General features: G+C 47.3%; 1 protein-coding gene across 3 annotated transcripts in view; it reads right to left on the reverse strand.

Annotated features, from left to right (window-relative positions):
- Positions 1-26,921, reverse strand: part of INSR (insulin receptor) — a 175,271-nt gene that overhangs the window by 46,894 nt on the left and 101,456 nt on the right. For all 3 annotated transcript variants that reach the window (XM_055240186.2, XM_055240188.2, XM_055240187.2), the window contains exons 3-9: positions 22,357-22,678; positions 12,364-12,512; positions 10,066-10,210; positions 8,339-8,553; positions 5,755-5,881; positions 3,939-4,189; positions 1,888-2,055 (exon numbers count right to left, since the gene is read on the reverse strand). In XM_055240186.2, the coding sequence (XP_055096161.2) occupies positions 1,888-2,055; positions 3,939-4,189; positions 5,755-5,881; positions 8,339-8,553; positions 10,066-10,210; positions 12,364-12,512; positions 22,357-22,678 (1,377 nt within the window). The remainder of the gene's footprint in view (positions 1-1,887; positions 2,056-3,938; positions 4,190-5,754; positions 5,882-8,338; positions 8,554-10,065; positions 10,211-12,363; positions 12,513-22,356; positions 22,679-26,921) is intronic.

Below are 26,921 nucleotides of genomic sequence, written 5' to 3' on the forward strand. Positions count from 1 at the left end.
TGAGAAATTTGTCATTAAGTTTTATAGTAAAATTATTTATTTATATAATTGTTTATATTATAAATGTTATTTATAAATATAATTTTTATACAATAAAATGATTGCACAATATTGTGAATGCACTTAATGCCATTTGTATTTTTTTATTTTGTATAATTTTTTTTTATAGAGACAGGTTCTTGCTCTGTCACCCAGGCTGTAGTGCATTGGAATAATCATAGCTCACTGCAGACTCGAACTCCTGGGCTCAAGAGATCCTCCCGCCTGGGCCTCCCAAGCAACTGGGACTACAGGTGTACACCACCATTTTTTAAAATTTTTGTAGAGATGGGATGCTATGTTGCCCAGGCTGGTCTCAAACTCCTGGCCCCAGTGATCCTCCCACCTTGGCCTCCCAATGTGCTGGGATTACAGGCATGAGCGCCAAGCCTGGCAGACATTTTTAATTGAAAGTATGGGGTGGGGGATATGAGATAACCGATTCTTGCTGCCATCGATCCTTATAACTAAAGGATCTCAGTGGGGCCAAAATCCTTCCCTGACTTTGTCAATAACCATTAGTTGCGTTTCTAGCTTTGCACGGAAGTCTTGCGTGGGTTAACACAGCTGCATCCCCATCAGTGTGAGGAGGGATGAAGAGAACAAGGAAGACAGAGAGGGAGAAAGGAGAGACAAGAGGAGAAAATCCCAGAGGGAAATGGTGCCAAGACATGGGAAAAATCTGGTTTTGACACGAGTCTTCAGTGTGTGCTTGTGTTACGATGTTTAAAAATGTGTACGTATGAGCCGGTCATAGTGGCTCATGCCTGTAATCCCAGCGCTTCGGGAGGCTAAGGGGGGTGTATCACTTGAAGCCAGGAGATTGAGACCAGCCTGGGCAATATAAGGAGACTCCATCTCTACAAAAAGAAGTTTAAAAATTAGCCAGGGCTGGGCGTGGTGGCTCATGCCTGTAATCCCAGCACTTTGGGAGGCTAAGGCAGGTGGATCATTTGAGGTCAGGAGTTCAAGACCAGCCTGGCCAACATGGTGAAACCCCATCTCTACTAAAAATACAAAAATTAGCTGGGTGTGGTGGCAGGCGCCTGTAGTCCCAGCTACTCAGGACCCTGAAGCAGGAGAATCGCTTGCGCCTGGGAGGCAGAAGTTGCAGTGAGCCGAGATCATGCCACTGTACTCCAGCCTGGGTTGCAGAGTGAGACCCCGTCTCAAAAAAAAAAAAAAAAAAAAAATTACCTGGGCATGCTGGTGCACACCTGTGGACAACGGTGTTGTTCCAGCAACTCATAGGCTGAGGCGGGAGGATCGCTTGAGCCTGGGAGGTGGAGGCTGCAGTGAGCAGAGATCATGCCACTGCACTCCAGCCTGGGCTAAGGCCCTGTCTCAAAAAAAAAAAAAAAAAAAAATAGGCCAGGTATGGTGGCTTATGCCTGTAATCCCAGCACTTTGGGAGGCCGAGGCGGGTGGATCACCTGAGGTCAGGAGTTTGAGACCATCCTGACCAACATGGAGAAACCCCGTCTCTTCTAAAAATACAAAATTAGCCGGGTGTGGTGGCACGTGCCTGTAATCCCAGCTGCTTGGGAGGCTGACGCAGGAGAATCACTTGAACCTGGGAGGCGGAGGTTGCAATGAGCCAAGATCGCGCCATTGCACTCCAGCCTGGGCAACAAGAGTGAAACTCCATCTCAAAAAAGTAAATAAATAAAAAATAAAATAAATAAATAGATAAAAACATGTGTGTTTTCGTATGAGATAGAATGGAGTGTGCGTGTGTTCCGACACGGAGACACGGTAAGAGATGGCTGCTTCCCTAGAGGTGAAGTGAAGTGCATCAGACACACGTGTGCAAACCCCACCAATCCCAGCACAGCTGCCCGCACTCACCTTTGAGGCAATAATCCAGCTCGAACAGCTCACTGTCTTCCGCCTGCCTCTCCCAGAAAACCAGGTAGTGGGTGATGTTGCCATTGGGGTCTGAGGGGGGCTTCCACTTCAGAATAATCTGGGATGATGAGTTAGACACTGAGATTGGATCCAGGGGCACGGAGGGGTCTGCCAAGTAGAAAGGAAATGGGTCCGTCTTGAGAAAGAGTGTGCCAAAAAAGCTAGTGGGAGGATGGTAGGGGGACACACAAGTTAAAGACATCATGAGGGCACTCATCCCAGCACTTTGGGCGGCCAAGGTGGGCGGATCATGAGGTCAGGAGATCGAGACCATCCTGGCTAACACGGTGAAACCCCGTCTCTATTAAAAATACAAAAATGGCTGGGCGCAGTGGCTCACGCCTGTAATCCCAGCACTTTGGGAAGCCGAGGAAGTAATCCCAGCACTTTGGGAAGCCGAGGTGGGCAGATCACCTGAGGTCGGGAGTTCGAGACCAGCCTGACCAACATCGAGAAACCTTGTCTCTAAAAAAAAAAAAAAATTCACCAATCGTGGTGGTGCGTGCCTGTAATCCCAGCTACTCGGGAGGCTGAGGCAGGAGAATCGCTTGAACCCAGGAGGTGGAGGTTGCAGTGAGCTGAGATAGCGCCATTGCACTCCAGCCTGGGCAACAAGAGGGAAACTCCATCTCAAAAAAAAAAAAAAACAAAAAAACAAAAAAAAGGCTGGCATGGTGGCTCATGCCTGTAATCCCAGCACTTTGGGAGGCCAAGGTGGGCGGACTGCAGGTCAAGAGATTGAGACCATCCTGGCCAACATGGTGAAACCCCGTCTCTACTAAAAATACAAAAATTAGCTGGGCGTGGTGGCACGCCTGTAGTTGCAGCTACTCGGGAGGCTGAGGCAGGAGAATCACTTGAACTGGGACGGGGAGGTTACAGTGAGCTGAGATCACACCACTGCACTCCAGCCTGGGTGACAGAGTGAGACTCTGTCTCAAAAAACAAAACAAAACAAAAATTAGCCAAGCGTGGTGGCGCACACCTGTAATCCCAGCAACTTGGGGGGCTGAGGCAGGAGAATCACCTGAACCTGGGAGGTGGAGGTTGCAGTGAGTCCAGATAGCGCCACTGCTCTCCAGCCTGGGTGACAGAGTGAGACTCCATCTCAGACAAACAAACAAAACATAATTAAATTGCTATGAAATACTCCAGGCCAAAACAAACAACAAAACAAAAAGAAGTAACAAGTGAGAAGAGGGAAGAGGCATCGAGATGAAACAAAAATGACCAAAGGCTGAAGCTGGGAGGTGGCTAACTATGGGGTTGTTGTTCTTTCTATGTTGTGAATATTTGACAATTTTTCATAATAGGATGAAAAATATAAATACTCCCATCAAGTGGCTTGTTGCTACTGCCTCATCAGAAACTATAAGCCTCAATACCCAGCTCCTTTAAAAGCCAATAACTGACTGGGCGAGGTGGCTCACACTTCTAATCCCAGGACTTTGGGAGGCCGAGGCAGGAGGATCACTTGAGGTCAGGGGTTCAAGACCAGCCTGGGTAACATAGCAACGTTCTGTCTCTACAAAAAATACAAAAATTAGCTGAGTATGGTGGTGCATGCCTGTAGTCCCAGCTACTCAGGAGGCTGAGGTGGGAGAATTACTTGAACCCGGGAGGCAGAGGTTGCAGTGAGCCGAGATCATGCCATTGCACTCCAGTCCGGGTGACAGAGTGAGACTTCGTCTCAAAAAAAAAAAAAAAAATAGCCACACATGGTGGTATACTCTAGTAGTTCCTTCTACTTAGGAGGCTGAGGCAGGAGGATTGCGTAAGCCCGGGAGTTTGAGGCTGCAGTGAGCCATGATCACGCCACTGCACTGCACTCCAGCCTGGGTGACAAAGTAAGACCCTGTCTAAAAAAAAAAAAAAAAAAAAAAAAGCCAATAACCATATCAAGGGGCATTTTATACAACCTCACTGCATCAGCCTGTTAAAAGCAAGAGGTCTGATTCACATACGAATTCACATTCCCAAGACACACTCACTGGTGGCATCTGTCTGGACATAAATGATGTCACTCTTGGCCCCATAGGTCCGGCGTTCATCCGAAAAGGTGACCAGGGTCTTCACAAAGATGGCATACTGGGTCCAGGGCTTGAGACCCCGCATCAGCCATCCTGGGTGGTTCTGTGATTTGGGGTCGGTGGACCTCAGGGGCGGGTCAATGTCTACCACCGTCCAACTGTTGGAACCACACGCATCCTGCCCGTCGAACTCCGTCACATTCTGATAAGGGCTTTCAAGACAAAACAGCAGAAGGCGGTTACCCTTACAAGACCGTCACACTGAGTGCCGTGCAGATGAGGCCTGGGAAGTTACATCCTATAGGGTCACATCTTACTCACCCAACAATCTTAGGTCGCAAGAAAAAATAACTCGGGAACAGCCGAAGAGAAAGGAACTGTCAACCCTGACATCTCAATGAAAAAACACAGCTTGGGCATCCCTTATTCAAAATACTTGAGACTTGGCCAAGTGCAGTGGCTCACGCCTGTAATCCCAGCACTTTGGGAGGCTGAGAATGATGGATCACCAGAGGTCAGGAGTTCGAGACCAGCCTGGCCAACATGGTGAAACCCCATCTCTACTAAAAATACAAAAATTACCCGGGCATGGTGGTAGATGCTTGCAATCCCAGCTATTCAGGAGGCTGAGGCAGGAGCATCGCTTGAACCCGGGAGGCAGAGGTTGCAATCAGCCGAGATCGCACCACTGCACTCCAGCCTGGGAGATAAAGGGAGACTCTGTCTCAAAAACATAAATAAATAAATAAATAAATGCTTGGGACCAGAAGTGTTTTGGATTTTGTATATTTTTGGGTTTTGATATATTTGCATTTTTCCCAGTTTATTTGCATTGTACTGGTTCAGCATCTCAAATCTAAAAATCTGAAATCTGAAATGCTCCAATAAACATCTCCTTTGAGCATCAAGTCGGCCCTCAAAAAGCTTTGGATTTTGGAGCATTACGGATTCCAGATTTTCAGATTAGGGATACTCAATCTGTAATAATAATAATAATAGTAGAAACTCCCTTACAAGTTATTGATAATATTAGACTGTGTGTAAGTTCTCAGCAAGGCACAAGGTAAATCTTGAGGGCTAGAACTATTATTAATATTACTACCGGTCAGGTGCAGTGGCTCATGCCTGTAATCCCAGCACTTTGGGAGGCCAAGGTGGGCGGATCACCTGAGGTCAGGAGTTCGAGATCAGCCTGGCCAACATGGCAGAACCCGTCTCTACCAAAAATACACAAATTAGCTGGGTGTGATGGTGCATGCCCATAATCCCAGCTACTCAAGAGACTGAGGCAGGAGAATTGCTTGAACCCGGGAGGCAGAGGTTGCAGTAAGCCAAGATCGTGCCACTGCACTGCAGCCTGGGCAACAGAGCAAGACTCCGTCTCAAAAAAAAAAAAAATTGGGGGAAAGAAAAAGAAAAATAGATAAGCAATACATTTGATAACATCCACTCAGTAGACTCAGCTCCTGACTACTAAGGATGTCTGATGAGACATACACAGGCAAGGCAAAATGGAATATTGCCCCAGGAAACTGGCCAGTCCGGGCTTCTACAGGAAAGCTGTCTGCTTCCATTTTAGGCATTTGATAAAAGCAGACATTATTGACTTTGCATGCCATCGACTGGTGAGACTGTAAAAGGGAACCTAAGATATTTATTCCAGGAGGAGGAGGGAGATAGAGAGGAACCCAAGAGGGGAAGATTGGAGCACAAACGTAGCAAGCACAGAGCCAGCTGGCCCTCGCCTCCGCAGCATCTCTCTAACTGTTCTACTTACGCCTCTTTGTAGAACAGCATGAACCCCAAGAGGTCTCGGAAGTCGGGGGGCCAGTACGGCTCCCATCTCAGCAAGATCTTGTCAAAAGATGTCCGAATGTAAGAAAATTTAAGTAACTCATTTTCACCTGGAAAAGTTAAAACAAAAGACAATAACAAGCTATTTCAGTGTAGTTTCAGACCAAAACCTGGGACTCCCACACTTCCTGGAGGGACTGTGAGAAGGGAGAGGTCAGGCTGCTATTCCCTTAAGGGTCTCCTCCCCAAGTGCCTGGCTGAGTATGAATGGGGGAAGATTCAAAGGTAAGAGTCAGTTTTGCAACTTGGCCACTCACACTCACGTAAGCCAATGACTTGACTCAGCTAGATAGTCAACTGAATAAGCGCAGTCTGTGGCCACGCAAGAAGGACAACTGGCCAATAGTTATTGGAGGAAGGGATTTCCAAGGGTGATGTTTGTCCTGACACAACGTTGTCTTGTAAGACTGACCTGGAAGGAGGTGCAACTCCAGTGCAAATAAACCCATGCCAAATGAGTTTAGAGAGCCTGCAGATCATTAGACATTGGAGAGACGCATCTGAGTAATTGTCTCTGTCTAGAAAACAAACCCACTCCCAAACCTCACCCCAACTTCGCTCTCCTTGCACTACATTTTTTTTGAGACAGTCTTTCTCTGTCACCAAGGCTGGAGTGCAGTGGCACGATATCTGCTCACTATTACCTCCGCCTACCAGGTTTAAGCAATTCTCATGCTTCAGCCTCTCAAGTAGCTGGGATTACAGGCGCCCACCACCACGCCCAGCTAGTTTTTGTATTTTTTTTTTTTTTTAGTAGAGATGGGGTTTCACCACATTGGCCAGGCTGGTCTCGAACTCCTGACCTCAAGTGATCTGCCCGCCTCAGCCTCCCAAAGTGCTGGGATTCCAGGCATGAGCCACCATGCCCGGCCCTTGCATTACATTTTGACATAAGTAACTAACTCCCCATGAAGGTGTCCCAGAAGCCCCTGGCAGCTCACTGCTCAGAATCTGTCGGCGAAGTGCAGTCAGCAGGCAGCCTGCAGCTGCAGAAACTGCAGGACCCGCTATAGCATTCCAGCCAAGACCTGACTCTCCCTGGACAGCCCTCATCTATGACTGACTTGGTGGATGCCTGGCCGTCCCTTTGCAATGCAGAACTTCCCTGCAGACAACCGTGGCCTTGAGCTCTTTCTGGGTTTGGCCAAGACTCAGGGATGCACCACTGTCTGAGGCTGTCCCAGCCCTATCCTCCCTCCTTCCCACTCTCTGTTCACAGAGGTCAGACACACTCTATTGTCAAAAGGCTCTTCATGGTTGGGCATGGTGGCTCACACCTGTAATCTCAGCACTTTGGGAGGCCGAGGCGGGAGGATCACCTGAGGTCAGGAGTTCAAGACCACCCTGGCCAACACGGCAAAACCCTGTCTCTACTAAAAATACAAAAAAAAAATTAGCTGGGTGTGGTGGCATGTGCCTGTAATCCCAGCTACTCTGGAGGCTGAGGCGACAGAATTACCTGAACCCAGGAGGAGGAGGTTGCAGTGAGCCAAGATCATGCCACTGCATTCTGGCCCTGGGTGACAGAACAAGACTCTGTCTCAAAAAAAAAAAAAAAAAGAAGAAGAAGAAGCTCTTCCTCTGTTTCATATTTCATGAATATTACCCTCAATACATTTTCTGCACTCCTAACTTCAACTTGGTAGTCACTTCCCAGGAGATGCAGACTGACATAGGTATTTTACTCAACTTTGAAGTCTTCAGCATCAGCCTGATACACATACAAGAAAGTGTCATTCATTCATCCGTCCTTCATTCATCCATTCATTCAGTGCTTGTATGACTTCATCCCGTATCCGGTACTATATTGCACAGTAAGCATAGTGATAATATTAATAAATGTGCAGAATCTGCCCTCGGTAAGAAAGCCTATCACACAATGAGTTGTTAGAGGGAAGTAATACCCCCTGGGGGTGACTGTGATGGATGAGAGAGGCCACCCACATTATCTGGTTTGTGGACCACTTATGGCAGGGGTCCCCAGTCCCCGGGCCGCAGACCAGTACTTATCCATGGCCTGTTAGGAACAGGGCTGTACAGCAGGAGGTGAGTGATGGGTGAGCAAGTGAAGCTTCATCTGTATTTACGGTCACTCCCCATCGCTTGCATGACCACCTGAGTTCTGCCTCCTGTCAGATTAGCGGTGGCATTAGATTCTCATAGGAGCGTGAACCCTATTATGAACTGTGTACGTGAGGGATCTAGACTGCATGCTCCTTATGAAAATCTAATGCCTGATGATCTGTCACTGTCTCCCATCACCCCCAGCTGGGACCATCTAGTTACAGGAACACAAGCTCAGGGTTCCCACTGATTCTACATGATGGTGAGTTGTACAATTCTTTCATTATATATTACAATGTAATCATAATAGGAATAAAGTGCACAATAAATGTAATGCACTTAAATCATGCTGAAACCATCCCCACCCCCCACCAGTCTGTGGAAAAACTGTCTTCCACTAAACCAGTCCCTCATGCCAAAAAGGTTGGGGACCAGTGACTTACAGGATGCCTGGTCCCCATTGGTCTTCAGGGCAATGTCATTTCTCTCCTGGCGCCCCTTGGTTCCTGAAACTTCTTCCATCTTGTGGATTTCTGACAAGCAGAGTTTGGGGTTATAGTGGAAGAAGAGTTTCCCCTGAGTGATGGTGAGGTTGTGTTTGCTCCAATCCCAGAGCTGCCTTAGGTTCTGGTTGTCCAAGGCATAGAAGGAGTAGTTCCTATGGAAATAACACACACATCTAGTCATTCAACGGCTGGTCTTCTACCACTCCGAGATGGTATGGCCATGCTCGGAGTTGATCTTGTTCAGTGCTACATCCCTAATCCTCTCCACTTGCTTGGCACATACTCAACACATATTTGTTGAATGTGGATAACAGAGGAAGTTGAGGAAGTTTTCATGGCCAGGAAGGAGGCTCAGCTCAGTCTTGAAGGGGGGTGGTGAGTCTGTGATGGACTGAGGAATAGGTTTTGCAGAAACCAATTTCTGCAAATAGGGGAAATATTGATAACACAGAGGCACCTAAGCTGAGTTCAGGGAAGAGCAAAGTAGCCTGTTTTGGCCAATAGGTGACAGGAAATAGCTGTAGTTGCAATGGACCAGACCCTCTAGTATACTGCGCGCCAGACCAAGACCAAGAACATGTGGCCATCCTTAATAAGCAGAAAGGAGCCACTGAAGGTTTTTGTTTGTTTTTTTATTGAGACGGAGTCTCACTCTGTTGCCCAGGCTGGAGTACAGATAATATAGTCTAAACTATATTGTTTAGCCTGCCTTCTCAAATCAATTACCAGCTCATGTTGATTAACATGTCCTTTTGTCCCTTTCCCCACTTGCTGTCTGTTCTACAGATGTGAGGCTGGGGCTGAGGCAGCCATCTTGTGACCATGAGGAGCACAAAGATGGAAAGAATCTGGGTCTTCCACAGACCTCCTGCCTATGAGTCAATCTTGATCTAGCTAGTTTGAGTTTCTGCTGTTTTGCTAATAGAGTTTCTAGGACCTCAAGGAGAAGGTTGGAATATACTGAGATGGAGTCCATCCCAGAAATTAGGATGGACAATTGGGACTAAGAGGGAATGTCCATTTGATGCATGCTAAACTCTACTCACAATGCAGCCCAAACAGCACATTTAGCAAAAATTCCAGCCTGTACCTTTGGAGGATGGGCACCAAGGTTGGGCTGCTCCCACTTTTGTTTCTCAAGAATGACTATAAAAAAGCTTTTACAATTTTTGGCTGGATGGACCTTTAGGCACATTCCAGGTTCTTTTCTCCTGAGGTTTTGCCAGATACACTTTTATTTGTTTTTTTAAAAATCCTTAAGTTTTTCTTCTTCTTTTCTTTTTTTTTTTTTTTTTTTTTTTTGGACAGAGTCTCCCTCTGTCACCCAGGCTAGAGTGGTGCAGTAGTGTGATCTTGGCTCACTGCAACCTCTGCCTCTCAAGTTCAAGCTATTCTCCTGCCTCAGCCTCCCAAGTAGCTGGGATTACAGGTGGGCACCACCACACCTGGCTAATTTTTGTACTTTTAGTAGAGACGGGGTTTCACCATGTTGGCCAGGTTAGTCTCGAACTCCTGGCCTCAAGTGATCCACCCGCGTCGGCCTCCCAAAATGCTGGGATTACAGACATCAGCCACCACACCTGGCTGAAAAAATCCTTCAGTTTTTCTAATGCACGAACTTCCTAGTTAGCACTCAGGCCATATACACCATCAGGCCCACATACCCGATTTCCAAGGTCTCTCCTCGAATCAGACGTAACTTCCGGAAGAAGGAAAGTGACACCAGAGCGTAGGATCGGCGGATTTTTAGATAACCTGAAATTTCTTCAATGAGGCCGAGGTTGGCTTCTAGCTCAGCTGCCAGATTGTCTAAGGAAAGGAGAGAATATCCAGTGGGTTTCTATAGAAATATTTCAATCTTCTCATGATTCTCCATGGTGAGAAGATAACCCTCAGGCTGCAAATGACTGGACATACCCAGCTCAAAACTCATCATGCTTAGAACACAATCTGAAGTCCTTAGCATTCCTTAAATGGGTCAAGCATATTTCTGCCCCAGGACCTTGGCACTGGCTGCCTCTGTTGCTCAGAATATTATTCCACCATATATCTCCTTGGCTTGTTCCACCATCATTTCAAACCCTCCTTTCCCACACCAGAGACTTCTCTAAAATAGCAACCCCAGGCTTGGTGCTGGTGGCTCACGCCTGTAATCCCAGCACCTTGGGAGGGCGAGGCAGGGGGATCACTTGAGATCAGGAGTTCAAGACCACCCTGGCCAACATGGTGAAACCCTACTAAAGCTACAAAAAAAAAAAAAAAAAAAATGCAAAAAGTAGCAACCCCTTTTAGTCTCCATTTCAGAGATTGACAAATGACAGCCCACTGGCCAAATTCCACCTGTTTTGTAAATAAAGTTTTATTGGAACAAAGCCATGCCTGCTAGCTGACATGGGTCTATGGCTATTTTCATATTACAACAGTAGAGTTGAGTGGTTATGGCAGAGACTGCCCGGCCTGCAGGGCTGAATATATTCATGAAAGAGTTCTTTACAGGGAAAAGTTGCCCATTTTCATTCCACCTATTACCCTGCTGCACTTCCCTTCACAGCACAGACCACAACCTGACCTTACAATATCTGTTGATTTACTTATGCGCAAAAATCCATCAAGGTAAGGATTTTCCCTTACTCACCGTGAGTATTCAATACATGTTTGCTAAAGAAATAAACAAAGGAATGCCTTTTTGCCTGACATGGTGTTTCTTTTCTTCTTTTTTTTTTTGAAATGGAGTCTTGGTCTATGGCCCAGGCTGGAGTGCAGTGGTGCGATCTTGGCTCACTGCAACCTCTGCCTCCCAGGTTCAAGCGATTCTCCTGCCTCAGCCTCCCAAGTAGCTGGGACTACAGGCATGTGCCACCATGCCCAGCTAATTTTTATATTTTTAGTAGAGATGAGGTTTCACCATGTTGGCTGGTCTCAAACTCCTGACCTCAAGTGATCCGCCCACCTCAGCCTCCCAAAGTGCTGGGATTACAGGCATGAGCCATAGTGCCTGTTTTTTTGTTTTTTTTGTTTTTTTGAGATGGAGTTTCACTCTGTCGCCCAGGCTGGAGTGCAGTGGTGCGATCTCAGCTCACTGCAACCTCCACTTCCTGAGTTCAAGAGATTCTCCTGCCTCAACCTCCTGCGTAGCTGGGATTACAGGCATGTGCCACCACGCCTGGCTAATTTTTTTGTATTTTTAGTAGAGATGGGGTTTCACCATGTTGGCCAGGCTGGTCTTAAACTTCTGACCTCAAGTGATCCACCTGCCTCGGCCTCCCAAAGTGTTGGGATTACAGGTGTGAACCATTGCACCCAGTCCTGAGATTTATTTCTGAAAACACAGTCTGCAGTTCTGCAATAGGGCATATTGCCTGATTGTTAAAAATGACGATTCCAAAGCCAGGTGGGGTGGCTCGTGCCTGTAATCCCTGCACTTTGAGAGGCTGAGGCAGGAGGATTGCTTGAGCCCAGGAGTTTGAGACCAGCCTGGGCAACATAGTGAGAACCTGGCCCTGGAAAAAAATTAAAAAAAAAAAAAAAATTAGCCAGGCACAGTGACACCTGCCTGTACTCCCAGCTACTCAGGAGGCTGAGGTAGGAGGATTGCATGAGCCCAGGAGTTTGAAGCTACAGTGAGCTAGGGCTGCCCCACTGTACTCCAGCCTGAGCAACGGAGCAAGACTCCATCGCTAAAAATAAAAATAAAAAAAATTTAAATTCAGATTCCTGATGCCCCAACTCCCAACGTAGAAAATGAGAATCTCAAGGTGAGTACGGCCAAGACTGAGCTGTTCATTTCAGGTTTTGAGGCAGACTCCCAGCGTGCTTCTATCCATGGGGGAGCCACTGAATGACCATCCTAAAAGTGCTTTAGGAGCACGCAGCAGAGTCTGCACTGCTTTTCTTCCCTGCTCACAGCTCAGAGGGACATGGAGCCCAACAGGCACCCCCGACGCCCCCACAGAGACACTCACTGCCTCCTCGAATGTTGATGATCAGACTCCCGTTGATGACGGTGCATCCTCGGAGCTCCTGGGCAGACGTCACCGAGTCGATGGTCTTCTCGCCTTCTAGGAGGTGGCACACCTTGGGACAGGGACCCAGGCATGGGGTGCACAGCAAGCTAAGGACAGAGCAGAGAGAGAGAGAGAGAGAGAGAGGTCAGGGTATTCAAGGTCCTTCAGACATCTCAGGCATCTTTCTGCCTGATATGGTATTTCTTTTTGTGTGTGTGTTTGTATGACAGAGTCTCACTCTGTTGTCCAGGCTGGAGTGCAGTGGTGCGATCTCAGCTCACTGCAACCTCTGCCTTCTGGGTTCAAGAGATTCTCCTGCCTCAGCCTCCACAGTAGCTGGGATTACAGGTGCCCACCACCACGCCTGGCCAATTTTTGTATTTTTGAGTAGAGATAGGGTTTTACCGTGTTGGCCAGGCTGGTCTCAAACTCCTGACCTCAAGTGATCCACTTGCCTCGGCCTCCCAAAGTGCTGGGATTACAGGTGTGAGCCACTGCACCTGGCCCTTTCTGCCTGCAACGATATTTCTGAAAACACAGTCTGCCAATCTGCAATACGGCATATCGCTTGATTGTTAAAAATGTAGATTCTGGAGCCGGGCATGGTGGCTCCTGTCTGTCATCCCTGCACTTTGAGAGGCCAAGGAGGGAGGGTTGCTTGAGCCTGGGAGTTCGAGAACAGCCTGGGAAGACAGCATACTATGCAGGGTCTCAAATAATGGCATAAGTCTGTCATGCTATGACAAGCTCTCCTGACCTCAGCATTGTTCACTTTGGGGCCGAGTAATTCTCTGCTGTGGTAGTGGGGGTGGCATCCTGTGCACTGGAGGACATTGAGCAGCATCCCTAGGCTCCACTCACGAGACGCCAGTAGCATCCCTCCCACAAGCTGTGGCAATTAAAAATGTCCTCCAGGCGGCCGGGCGCAGTGGCTCACGCCTGTAATCCCAGCACTTTGGGAGTCCAAGGTGGGCAGATTACCTGAGGTCAGGAGTTCGAGACCAGTCTGGCCAACATGGTGAAACCTTATCTCTACTAAAAATACAAAAATTAGCTGGGCATGGTGGGTAATCTCAGCTACTCAGGAGACTGATGCAGGAGAATTGCTTGGACCTGGGAGGTGGAGGTTGCAGTGAGCCGAGATAGCACCACTGCACTCCAGCCTGGGAGACACAGCCAGACTCCATCTCAAAAAAAAAAAAAAAAGTCCCCCAACATTGCCAAAAGTCCCCTGGGGAGGGAGGATGCCAGACTGTCCCCAGAAAAGAACCATTGCCTTAAACGAGAGACTTATGCCATTACCCTATGTTGCAGGTCCTCTTGGTTTTACCCCAAAGTGACAAGACTCATATTTTACTCCAAAGTGATGGGACAGGCCTTCTGCTGGACCCCACAGTGATGGGATTCACACCATATCCCATGGAGGCAGGACCATGATCTACCCTGTGCATGACAGCAGTGGGACTCACGGCATTATCGTGGCAATATGTTTTGGATCTGTGTCCCCACCCAAATCTCATGTCAAATTGTAATCCCCAATGTGGGAGGTGGGGCCTGGCGGGAGATGACTGGATTATGATGGGCGGAGTTCTCATGAATGGTTTAGCACCATATCCCTTGGCAGTGTGTAGTGAGTGAGTTCTCACGAGATCTGGTTGTTTAAGAGTATGTAGCACCAGTCGAGCATGGTGGCTCATGCCTGTAATTCCAGCACTTTGGGAGGCCAAGGTGAGCAGATCACTTCAGGCCAGGAGTTCGAGACCAGCCTGGCCAACATGGTGAAACCCCGTCTCTACTAAAAATACAAAAATTAGCCAGGTATGGTGGTGCCCACCTGTAATCCCAGCTACTGGGGAGGCTGAGGCATGAGAATTGCTTGAACTCGGGAGGTGGAGGCTGCAGTGAGCCGAGATTGTGCCACTGCAGCCCAGCCTGGGTGACAGAGTGAGAATCTGTCTCAAAACAAACAAACAAACAAAACTATGTAGCACCTTCCCCCTTTCTCTCTTCCTCCAGTCATGTAAGATGTGCCTACCTCCCCTTTGCTTTCCGCCACGATTGTAAGTTTCCTGAGGCCTCCCCAGAAGCAGAAGCCGCTATGCTTCCCGTACAGCCTGCAGAACTGTGAGCCAATTAAACCTCTTTTCTTTATAAATTACCCAGTTCCATGTATTCTTTATAGCAGTGCAGAAATGGACTAATGCACGTGGTAATGAGAATGTGCCGTTACCTTGAGCTGATGGGCCTGATGTGGCAGAATTGACACTGTTACCCCAACGTGGCAGAATTCAACCTGCTACTCCAAGGAGACAGGACATTTGCTGTTCTGTGTTGGATGTGATGCAACTACGGCTATAACATGACCCCATGTTTAACGGCAAGTGACTTGGGCAGCCTTTGGTTTTGCCAACCTGCAGCCTGATGCCATCAGACTCACAGCCTCCAGGGGTCCTTTGGGGACCAGTCCTCCCCAACATGGGGTCTCTGAGATCAGTTCTTGGCTGCCAAAGCCCTTCCAGATCCAGGATGGGCACAAGATCCAAGCCAAGCTGAGCACCAGCTTCTATTCCTGTGGGGGCTCAGAGGTGGTGGGTATAGAACTTAAGTCAGTGCAGTGAGGGTTTAGCTAGAACATGCTGGAAGGGGAAATTGTCTTCCTTCTGGAGTGTCTAAGGGTTTTGCCATCTTGCTAGCATGGGGTGAAGTGTGAGGGAGAAGCTGCCTCAAAACAAAATAACAAAGAGGAAAATAAAGATGAAGGAGACCGATCAGGTACATCGCTTAAGCTTCTTGATACAGCTACACCTGAAGCAACTCCCTGAACTTTTTGGTTATGGGCACCAACAAACTCCTTTAATCTTGGCTAGAGGCTGGGCGCGGTGGCTCACGCTTGTAATCCCAGCACTTTGGGAGGCCGAGGCGGGCAGATCACAAGGTCAGGAGATCGAGACCACGGTGAAACCCCGTCTCTACTAAAAAAATACAAAAAAAAATTAGCCGGGCGTGGTGGCGGGCGCCTGTAGTCCCAGCTGGTCGGAGAGGCTGAGGCAGGAGAATGGCGTGAACCCGGGAGGCGGAGCTTGCCGTGAGCCGAGATTGCACCACTGCACTCCAGCCTGGGCGACAGAGCGAGACTCCGTCTCAAAAAAAAAAAAAAAAAAAATCTTGGTTAGTCAATTTTTTTTTTTTTTTTTTTCAGAAGGAGTCTCACTCTTGTTGCTCAGGCTGGAGTACAACAGCACAATCTCGGCTCACTGCAACCTCCACCTCCCAGGTTCAAACGATTCTCCTGCCTCAGCCTCCTGAGTAGCTGGGATTACAGGCATGCACCACCATGTCCGTCTAATTTTGTATTTTTTTTAAGTAGAAACAGGGTTTCTCCATGTTGGTCAGGCTGGTCTCAAACTCCCGACCTCAGGTGATCCACTCGCCTCAGTCTCCCAAAGTGCTGGGATTACAGGTGTGTGCCACCGCGCCCGGCCAGTTAAGCCAGTTTGAGTTGGGGTTTGGTGCATGAAACCACAAGATTCCCAACTGCTACAGTCTCCATTTTTTCATCTGAAAAATAACACCACCAACACCACAGCTTGTGATGGGGAACTCAGTGATGGATACCACAAAAGCACTTCGCACACAGAACACGATTTTATCCGTTGCTACAAGGGTCGTTTGTTATTGGTGGCATCATTGTTGCTGCTGCTGTTGTTCTCACACCCCTGGGTATTCAACTCTTCAGAATGATTTTTGTGACTGTAGGATCATAAAGTATGTATCTGGTCTTCATCCCGGTTCTTGGCACAGAGCTTCAAAAACCCTTGGAATTTTCTGAGTCATAGGAATGCTTTCGTTAGGAGTGTTAGGAATGTCGGGGCGACTTGTGGTGGGGGCCTAGATAACATTAGGGTGGGGGGCGGTCGCCAGAAAGAACAACCCTGTGATCGGAGGGTTAGGGCTTTTAGTCACCTGACCTCCAGGGAGAGGAAGGGGCTGGAAATGACAGTGTTTAATCACATGGTCAATGATTTCAATCAATCACGCCTGAGGAACGAGACTCCAACTAAAACTCTGGACACTGGGCTGGGTGCAGTGCCTCACGCCTGTAATCCTAGCACTTTGGGAGGCTGAGGCAGGTGAATCACGAGGTCAGGAGTTCAAGACCAGCCTGGCCAACATGGTGAAACCCTGTCTCTACTAAAAATACAAAAATTAGCCATGCGTGGTGGTGCACACCTGTAGTCCCAGCTACTTGGGAGGCTGAGGCAGGAGAATCGCTTGAACCTGGGACGTGGAGGTTGCAGTGAGCTGAGATTGAGCCACTGCACTCCAGCCTGGGTGACAGAGTGAGACTCCATCTCAAAACAAACAAACAAACAAACAAACAAAAACTCTGGACACCAAAGCTCAGTAGTACTTCCCAGTTGGTGGACATGTCAGTATGTCAAGAGGGTGATACATGCTGTTGCAACAAGGAGGGAATATGGAAATTCTGTGTCTAGAACTCTCCCAGATCTTGCCCTATGTGTATCCTTTATAATAAAACTATAATTGTATAGCAGGGTTTATAAATTTGAGACAAGATCTTGCTCTGCCACTCAGGCTGGGGTGCACTGGCACAATCTTAGCTCACTGCAGCCTCGAAATCCTGGGCTCAAGTGATCCTCCTGCTTAAGCCCCCTCAAGTAGCTGGGACTACAGGGATGCACCCCCACACCTGGCTAATGTTTTTCAATTTTTGTAGAGATGGGGTCTCGCTATGTTGTCCAGGCTGGTCTCAAAACTCTGGGCTCAAGTGAGCCTCCCACCTTGGCCTCCCAAAGTGCCAGGATTACAGGCACGAGCCACCACACCTGGCCAGGTTTATCTTCGTTCTGTGAGTTCCTTCTAGTAAATTATCAAACCCAAAGAGTTTGTGGGAATCCCCCAATTTAGAGCCAGTTAGTCAGAAGTGTGGGTGGCTGGGGGATCCCCAAGATGCTGCCAATGTCTGAAGCAAGGGAAATCTCATGGAGGGCTGAGCCTTAAACTTGTGGAGTCTGATGCTAACTTTGGAGAAGGATGGTGTCAGAACGGTGTTGCTGTACACCCAGGTAGTGGCAGAACAGCTGAGGCAGAAACAAAATACTGACCAAATGTTTGACTTCTTTTATTGCCTCTATTCTTATTATGTGGCAGGCAATGCTCTAAGCCTGGAGTTGGCAAACAGTGGGCTGGGAGCCAAATCCAGTTGGCCACCTGTTTTTGCAAATAATATCCTACTGGAATATGGCCACATTTATTGGTTAGTGTATCGTCTAACCCTGCTTTCACACTGCAAAGGCAGAGTTAAGTAGCTCCAACAGAGACCATATGGCCCTGAGAGCTGAAAATATTTACTATCTGGCCCTTGGCCAACCCCTGTTCTCAGCTGCCGGTATACATGAGTGAACAAAGCAGATAATATGCTTTCCCAGTGGGAAATTATAAATGACCATGAGCTCTTTGCAGCCTCTCCCACCAAGAAGTGGAGTCTATGTTCCCACCTGTTGAATCTGGGCTTGGCCATATGGCTTGCTTTGGCCAATGGAATATTTGCAAACGTGACACAAGCTGAGGCTTGAAAAGCACTTGAACATTGAGGTCTGCCCTTCCTGGCTGCTGGGGTGAGAGACTTATGGAGAGAGACCCCCACTGACCATCTAAGACATAAGAGGCTCTCCTAAACCATCAGCCATAGCTAAACAGGCCCAGGCCAGACAAACCTTCAGTCAACACATAAAATCATCAGAGCTCCTAAAGGAGTGTTTTAAGCCACTAAGCACTGAGGTGGTTTTGTTACGCAACAGGAGCTAGCTGATACACTCACAAAGCTTATCATCTGGTTGGGGAGAGTAAATAAATTGACAACAAAGGCTAGGTGCAGTGGCTCAGGCCCTGTAATCTCAGCACTTTGGGAAGCCAAGGTGGGAGGATCACTTAAACCCAGGAGTTCAAGACGAGCCTGGGGAATACAGCAAGACCTCCATCACTACAAAATTTTTTTTTAGCCAGGTGTGGTGGTGTGTACCTATATAGTCCCAGCTACTCAGGAGGCTGTGGCAGGAGGGTCTCTTGAGCCCAGGGGCTTGAGACCACAGTGAGCCATGTGGGTGCCACTGCACTCTAGCCTGGGTGACAGAGCAAGACCTTGTCTCAAAAAAAAAAAAAAAAAATGACGATAAAAATATCAGCTAGTGACAAATCAAAGAGTTAAAACTAAATGATGTGACAGAGAGTTCACAGGTGATTGACTCAGATGGGAAGGATTTGCCAAGGAGGTAACTTTTAAGCTGCCATCTAGATGACCAGGAGAAAAAGCAGATCATTCTCAAATGCAGGGACAAGCATTTTAGGAAGAGGAAACAGCTAGTGCAAAGGCACAGAGGAAAGCGGATGTAGCAAGTTGCAGGAAAGGCTCCTGCAGTAACGACCACGGCCAAGGGGCACCGCAATGAAATAAGCATGAGAACTGGCCGAGCCTTCCCGATGAGGAGTTTGGATTCTGTCTACTGGTCTTGGGGGGCCACTGGAGGTTTTAGGGAAGGACATGGCATATGATCAGATGGCCACTTTTATTTTTTCTTTTGAGACACAGTCTCACTCTGTCACCAAGACTGGAGTGCAGTGGCACACTCTCGGCTCACTGCAACCTCCATCTCCCGGGTTCAAGCAATTCTGCTGTCTCAGCCTCCTGAGTAGCTGGGATTACAGGTGCCCACCACCACGCCTGGCTAATTTTTGTATTTTTAGTGGAGATGAGGTTTCACCACGTTGGTCAGGCTGGTCTCGAAATTCTGACCTCAGGTGATCCACCCACCTCGGCCTCCGAGAGTGCTGGGGTTACAGGCATGAGCCACCGCACTCAGCCCAGGTGGCCACTTTTAACCAGTGTCACTAGAATGGAAGCAGGAGCAAAGAGATTGTTCAAGGGGACTGGGTCAGACATGATGGTGAAATAGATGGAGCTGTAGACAAATTTGAGACCTCAGCTTAATAGGAAGAAGTGAGAGAGGCCAAGAAGAGCCAAGGATTTTAGGTAATTCTCCCCTTCCCAATGGATACCCCATACTCATTGAAAATTTATTCATCACAAATATCTGGTGCTCCTCATCTCAGGAAGCAGCACTGTGCTATTACATCCCAGCAGGTACTTTGGAACGACAGTAGATGGTGAGGCCTTTTTTTTTTTTTTTTTTTTTGGAGATGCAGTTTCACTCTTGTTACCCAGGCTAAAGTGCAATGGCGTGATCTCAGCTCATTGCAACCTCTGCCTCCTGGTTCAAGCAATTCTCATACCTCAGCCTCCTGAGTAGCTGGGATAACAGGTATGCACCACCATGCCCAGCTAATTTTTTTTTTTTTTTGTATTTTTAGTAAAGACGGGGTTTCACCATGGTGGCCAGGCTGATCTCGAACTCCTGCCCTCGGATGATCCATCCACTTCGGCCTCCCAAAGTGCTGGGATTACAGGCATAAGCTACTGTGTCTGGCCAAGACCTTTTAACATGAGTTCCCAGAACTCTGCTCTGAAAACATCAAGAACTCCTTCCCAGATAAGCCACCAGAATGGAAGAAAACATCTAGGCCTATTTGATATCAAACCACATTAGAAAATGCCACAGTTCTATAAAGTCTTTCATAAGATAAAAAGAAAAGCTTCAGGCCAGGTGCAGGTGCTCATGCCTGTAATCCCAGCACTTTGGGAGGCCGAGGTGGGTGGATCACTTGAGGTCAGGAGTTCAAGACCAGCCTGGCCAACATGGTGAAACCCCGTCTCTACTAAAAATACAAGAAAAAATTAGCTGAGTATGGTGACAGATGTCTGTAATCCCAGCTACTTAGAGGCTAAGGCAGGAGAATCACTTGAACCCGGGAGGCTGAGTTGTGGTGAGCCAAGATCACACCATTGCACTCTGGTCTGGGCAACAAGAATGAAACTCCATCTCAAAAAAAACAAAAGCACAAACAAAAAAAATTGGCCAGGCTTGTTGCCTCGCACCTTTAATCCCAGCTACTTGGGAGGCTGAGGCAGGAGAATGGCTTGAACCTGGAAGGCAGAGGTTGCAGTGAGCTGAGATCATGCCACTGTGCTCCAGCCAGGGTGACAGAGTGAGGCTCTGTCTCAAAAATAAATAAATTAATAAATTAATTAAAATCTTCAGAAATAAAAATATTAATTTTTTTAAACCTACGCAATAAAATGCTGTGACAATGCACTATCCTCTCCTTTGTTTTCTTCCATTCAGGAAAGGTCCCAGATGCCAAGGATGTGCTGTCAATTTCTCAGGGTTTCTGTTTAAGCATCTTCTGCATCATCGGTGAGAAAATCAAAGGAGGTTGCTATATTTCTCAGGCCATAGTTAAGGTAAGGGAAAAATGCCTTTTATTTAAGGCCAACATCTTTTAAACAAACGTCTTGCCAGAAGATATTAACCCTTATTTTTTTTATTTCAATTGTGATTTTAAAAAGAAAGAAAGAAATGAATCAAAAAGAATATGGTCATTTCCTCAATCTTGGGAATACATTGTCCAAAAAAAAAAAAAAAAAACAAAAACCTAAAAGAAAAGTCTGTCTGGTATGCAAAGGTGATTTATAGACCCTTTTGGTCAATAAAGCCAAAAGGTTTTTTTTGGTAGGTTTTTATCAACAACAAGCAAAACAAAACATATTGTACTTGCAGGTTTCACAAACACTCAAAGAAAGAGTCATAAGAACTGAAATTACAGCTTGTTTTCCTTCCCGCCCTCTCCACCCAGGGAAATAAAATTTCCCACCACAACACTCTCGCTTGGCTAATTCTCAAGTCTGAAGAGGAAGATACTTTACGTAAGCAGGTCAACTCAAGGCCTCTTGATGTGTGTCTGTTTCTGATTTGTTTTTGTGTTGTTTTGTGGTGTGTGTGTGTGTGTGTTCTTTAAAACAAAACATAAAACCTCAATACAAAAACCAGGAAACAGATTTTTGCAACTCAGTTACGGCCCCAAAATAGCTCATGGAAGAAGCTAACAGTACGAACAGAAAGTCTGCGATGTGCGTAGGAAATCTGACTCAATGCCGAAGAGAGAAAATCCTGCTATTTCTCACCCAAACGGCAGGAAATGGTTTGATTATACTGTCCTTCAGAGAACAGCAAAGCCCTGAGAATAATGCAGAAGTGAGTCTCTTCCTCCTGGAGACAGTATGTTCTGGGCTAATCTTGGCACACCACCAGGCTACAGGTCAGGGAAGACACAAAAGACCTTGGTATATCCTTGATGTGACAATGATGAAGCTACACCAGTGAGGACAGGCCATGTGGAGGATTTTAGGTAAAAACAATGACTTTGTTCTTATTATATTTTCTTGTTCTGAAGCCAAGCACAGAAGGCTTAGAACTGGGGTCCACAATGCCAGACTGGGCGCGGTGGCTCACACCTGCAATCACAGCACTTTGAGAGGCCGAGGCAGGTGGACCACCTGAGGTTGGGAGTTCGAGACCTGCCTGACCAACATGGCGAAACCCTGTCTCTATTAAAAATACAAAAATTAGCTGGGCATGGTGTCAGGCACCTGCAGTCCCAGCTGCTTCGGAGGCTGAGGCAGGAAGATCACTTGAACCCAGGAGGCAGAGGTTGCAGTGAGCTGGGTTCATGCCACTGCACTCCAGCTTGGGCGACAGAGCAAGACTCCATCTCAAAAAAAAAAAGAAAAAAAAAGAACGGTGGGTACAATGCCAGAAGTATATACTATCTGGCCCTTTAGAGAAAAAGGTAGTCAACTCCTGCTCCCAAGCCCAGGACCAAAACAGGGTGCAAAAGTAGCATCTGAGAGCAGAGACCTCACTCATAGCCAATTATCCCTGGGTTTGCACACAGTTTTAACAAGTGGCATCGTCACAACCAACTCCATATTCCTTCTCCTCTCAGCTGCCCCCCAGACCCACATCCAGAACTCACTTGCTGGAATTCATCGTGTACCCGGAGGGACACTCAGGGATGCACTTGTTGTTGTGAATGACGTACTGGTGGCAACCCTGCCTCCGTGAGTTCTTGCATTTGTGGTGCAGGTCCTGGCAGAAGCTGAAGTTCACACAGCGCCAGTCCTGGAAGTGGTAGTACGGGGGCGGGCAGGTCTCCACACATCTGCCGTCCAGGTAGAAGTTGCGGCAGGCCACGCACTTGGTGGGGTCATCGGGCTCAGAACAGTTGCCCAGGCACTCGCTGTGGCAACAGAGGCCTTCGGCAGTGCAGCCATGTGACTTACAGATGGTCGGGCAAACTGGAAAGAGAGAGAGAGAGAGAAATAAATAAATATATAAATAAATAAATGGCTTTGTCCAATTCCTGTCTGCATACGCAGCAATTCTGGATCAGACAGTGAAAGCCAACCAAATACTAACAATAAAAGCGGCACTTCTACATCATTACCAACATGCCAGACACATCTATTAACTGGTTTAAGCCTCCAAACCATTGGTGTGCTCGTAAATGTTTAACAGCTGCCTGAGGGAGGGGCCCAAGGGGGCCCAGATTTATATAGCATTTGCCAATTTCCATGGTGTAAATATTCCCACCATTGGTGGATTTCAGGCTACCAACATGAAGTTACTAAACATAGAGCTGGCAAAAGATACATAGTAGCATTCCTCTAAATAGTATTTATAAGCATACACAAAATGTGTCTACTATTGACACAAAAGTAATAAATAACCTCAACAGCACAAATAATAGGAAAACATCGTATGATATTGGGAGATAGTGAGTTTTGAGTATTTGTTACTTTTAAAAACCTTTGTTAATTTAAAAACTTTTGTTTTTAATGTAATTTAATTGTAGGTTTATGTAATTTTTATGAATATCTATGTTTAACAAATGGCTCACAAATTGCCTGAAAATTTCACCACTGGCTCTAGCAAACCAACTCCAGCATGCTGCTGCACCCCACATGTGAAGTATCTCCTTTATTTTTTTGTTTTACTAATGGGGAAACTGAGGTACAGGGAGGTTAAGTAACTTGCCCCCAAACCACTGATTGCTTCAACAGACATTTGCTTGCGCTAATCTAGATACTGTGGCCACTATGGGGAAAAACTGGCTGCAGATCCTGCCTTTGGGAGCACAAGGTCTAATGGAGGGGACATGTTAGTTACTTAAACATGCAAATGTGGCTTGGTGTGGTGGCTCATGCCTGTAATCCTAGCACTTTGGGAGGTCGAGGTGGGTGGATCACTGAAGTCAGGAGTATGAGACCAGCCTGGCCAACATGGTGAAACCCTGTCTCTACTAAAAATACAAAAATTAGCTGGGTGTGGTGGTGCACACCTGTAATCCCAGCTGCTCAGGAGGCTGAGGCACGAGAATCACTTGAATCTCGGAGATGGAGGTGGCAGTGAGCCAAGATCATGCCATTACACTCCAGCCTGGGCGACAAGTGCAAAATTGTGTCAAAAAGGAAGAAAGAGAGAGAGAGAAAAGGAAAGAAGGAAGGAAGGAAGGAAGGAAGGAAGGAAGGAAGGAAGGAAGAAAAAAAAGACTGGGTGTGGTGGCTCACGCCTGTAATCCTAGCACTTTGGGAGGCCAAGGTGGGTGGATCACCTGATGTCAGGAGTTCGAGACCAGCCTGGCCAGCAAGGTGAAACCCCGTCTCTACTGAAAATACAAACAGTTAGCTGGGTGTGGTGGTGGGCATCTGTAATCCCAGCTACTCAGGAGGCTGAGGCAGGAGAATCACTTGAACCTGGGAGGCAGAGGTTGCAGGGAGCCGAGATCATGCCACTGCACTCCAGCTGTGGTGACAGAGGGAGACTCTGTCTCAAAACAAAAAACGAAACAAAACAAAACAAAAAAGAAAGAAAGTTGGGGAGTGTTCTTCACCCCAAATCCCCAGACTGTGATTCTCAGCACAGTGGATCCCACCCGCCAAACTCAGGGAACAGAAGTGGCCCCAGAAGCTACATCCATATATGAACAGCACTGTCTGGTCGACCTTTCTGCGATGACGGCAATGTTCTCTATTTGGGCCATCCAACACAGTAGCCACTTCTCCCTTGTGGCTTCTGGATGTGCTTAGTGCAACTAGGAAATCCAATTTTTTTTTTAAATTGTGGCAAAATACACAGAGCATAAAATTCACCATTGTAATCATGTTTAAATGTATAGTTCAGTGGTATTAAATACTTTTATGTGGCTATGCAACCATCACCACCACCCATCTCCAGAACTTTCTCATCTTAACCAAACTGAAACTCTGCCCCCATGAAACAGCCACACTCACCCTCCTCCCCAACTCCTGGCACCTCCCATTTTACTTTCTTTTTCTTTTCTTTTCTTTTTTTTTATTTTTATTTTTTGAGACGGAATCTTGCTTTGTTGCCCAGGCCGGGGTGCAGTGGCGCGATCTCAGCTCACTGTAACCTCCGCCTCCCGGGTTCAAGTGATTCTCCTGCCTCAGCCTCCAGAGTAGCTGGGATTACAGATGCCCACCACCACGCCCAGCTAATTTTTGTATTTTTAGTAGAGATGGGGTTTCACCATGTTGGCCAGGCTGGTCTTGAACTCCTAACCTCGTAATCCTCCTGCCTTAGCCTCCCAAAGTGCAGGGATTATAGGCGTGAGCCACTGCTCCTGGCATCCCATTTTACTTTCTGTCTCTGTGACTCTGATGACTCTAGGAACCTCATATAAGTGGAATAATATAGGATTTCTTCTTTTTTTTTTAATTTATTTTGAGATGGAGTCTCACTCTGTCACTCAGGCTGGAGTGCAGTGACTCAATCTCGGCTCACTGCAACCTCCACCTCCTGGGTTCAAGGAATTCTCCTGCCTCAGCCTCGAGTAGCTGGGATTACAGGTGCCCATCACCACGCCCCGCTAATTTTTTTGTATTTTTAGTAGAGATGGTGTTTCACCGTGTTGGCCAGGCTGGTCTCGAACTCCTGACCTCAAGTGATCCATTCACCTCGGCCTCCCAAAGTACTGGAATTACAGGTGTGAGCCACTGTGCCCAGCCTAGCTGTACTATTTTATATTCCCACCAACAGTGTACCAGGGCTCCAATTTCTACCAAGGAACAAAACTTTTAACTGCATTTCATTTTAATTTCAGTTTAAAATTTTTAAAAAGTTTTATATTGATACACAATATTTTACACATTTATAGTATACATGTAATATTCTGTCACATGGATAAAATGTGTAACGATTTCTTTTTTGTGTGTGTGATGGGGTCTGGCTCTGTCACTTAGGCTCTGGGGTACAGTGACACAGTTACAGTTCACTGCAGCCTCAATCTCCTGGGCTCAGGTGATCCTCCCACCTCGGCCTCTTGGGTAGCTGGAATAATGGACATGTGCCACCACGCCCAGCTAAGTTTTTAATTTTTTCTAGAAATGGGGTCTCACTATGTTGCCCAGGCTGGTCTCAAACTCCTGGCTCAAGCGATCCTCCCACCTCAGCCTCCCAAAGTGCTGAGATTACAGGTATGAGCCACTGCGCCTGACACAATTCCAATGTTTACTAGCCACAGATGATTACCATCTCCCACACTAGACAGTGCAGGCATACAGAATAAAAGCTGACTCCGTACAGGCCTTGGGGGGTCTAATCCCTGCCAGTCTTGCTAAATCCTTCTCCCAGGCTGGCCTCCTTTCTGCACCTCCCACCCACACACACCCAGGCTCAGCCCTACCTTAGGACCTTGCACAAGCTGTTCTGGGTGGAACACCCTGGTCCCTTGTCCCCTCGTGACTTACTCCTTTGCATCCTTCAGGTCCTTACACAGACCTTCCCCGACTTCCCCAGCAGAAGTTGCCCTTCCTTCTCCATTCATAAGCTAACACGTTATCTCATTACATTTTCCTTATGGCATGGATCACTCTTGAAAATTATCTTGGGGCCGGGCACGGGGGCTCACACCTGTAATCCCAGCACTTTGGGAGGCTGAGGTGGGTGGATTATTTGAGGTCAGGAGTTCGAAACCAGCCTGGCCAACATGGTAAAACCCCAACTCTACTAAAAATACAGAAATTAGCTGGGCATGGTGGTAGGTGCCTATAATCCCAGCTACTCAGAAGGCTGAGGCACGAGAATCACTTGAACCTGGGAGGTGGAGGTTGCAGTGAGCTGAGATCACGCCACTGCACTCCAGGCTGGTTGACAGAGTGAGACTCTGTCAAAAAAAAAAAAAAAAACCCCAAGAATTAGGAAGTTCTAATAGGGCTAAGCACAGTGGCTGATGCTTGTAATCCCAGCACTTTGAGAGGCTGAGGCGGGTGGATCACATGAGGTCAGGAGTTCAAGACGACCAGCCTGACCAACATGGTAAAACCTGTCTCTAATAAAAATACAAAAATTAGTCAGGTGTGGTGGTGCTTGCTTATAATCCCAGCTACTCGGGAGGCTGAGGCAAGAGAATCGCTTGAATGCAAGAGGAGTTTGCAGTGAGTCAAGATTGTGCCATTGAACTCCAGCCTAGGTGACAGAGCGAGACTCCATCTCAAAAAAAAAAAGGGGGGGGTGATTGTT

Source organism: Symphalangus syndactylus, chromosome 13, assembly GCF_028878055.3.
Source record: "Symphalangus syndactylus isolate Jambi chromosome 13, NHGRI_mSymSyn1-v2.1_pri, whole genome shotgun sequence".
NCBI lineage: Eukaryota > Metazoa > Chordata > Mammalia > Primates > Hylobatidae > Symphalangus > Symphalangus syndactylus.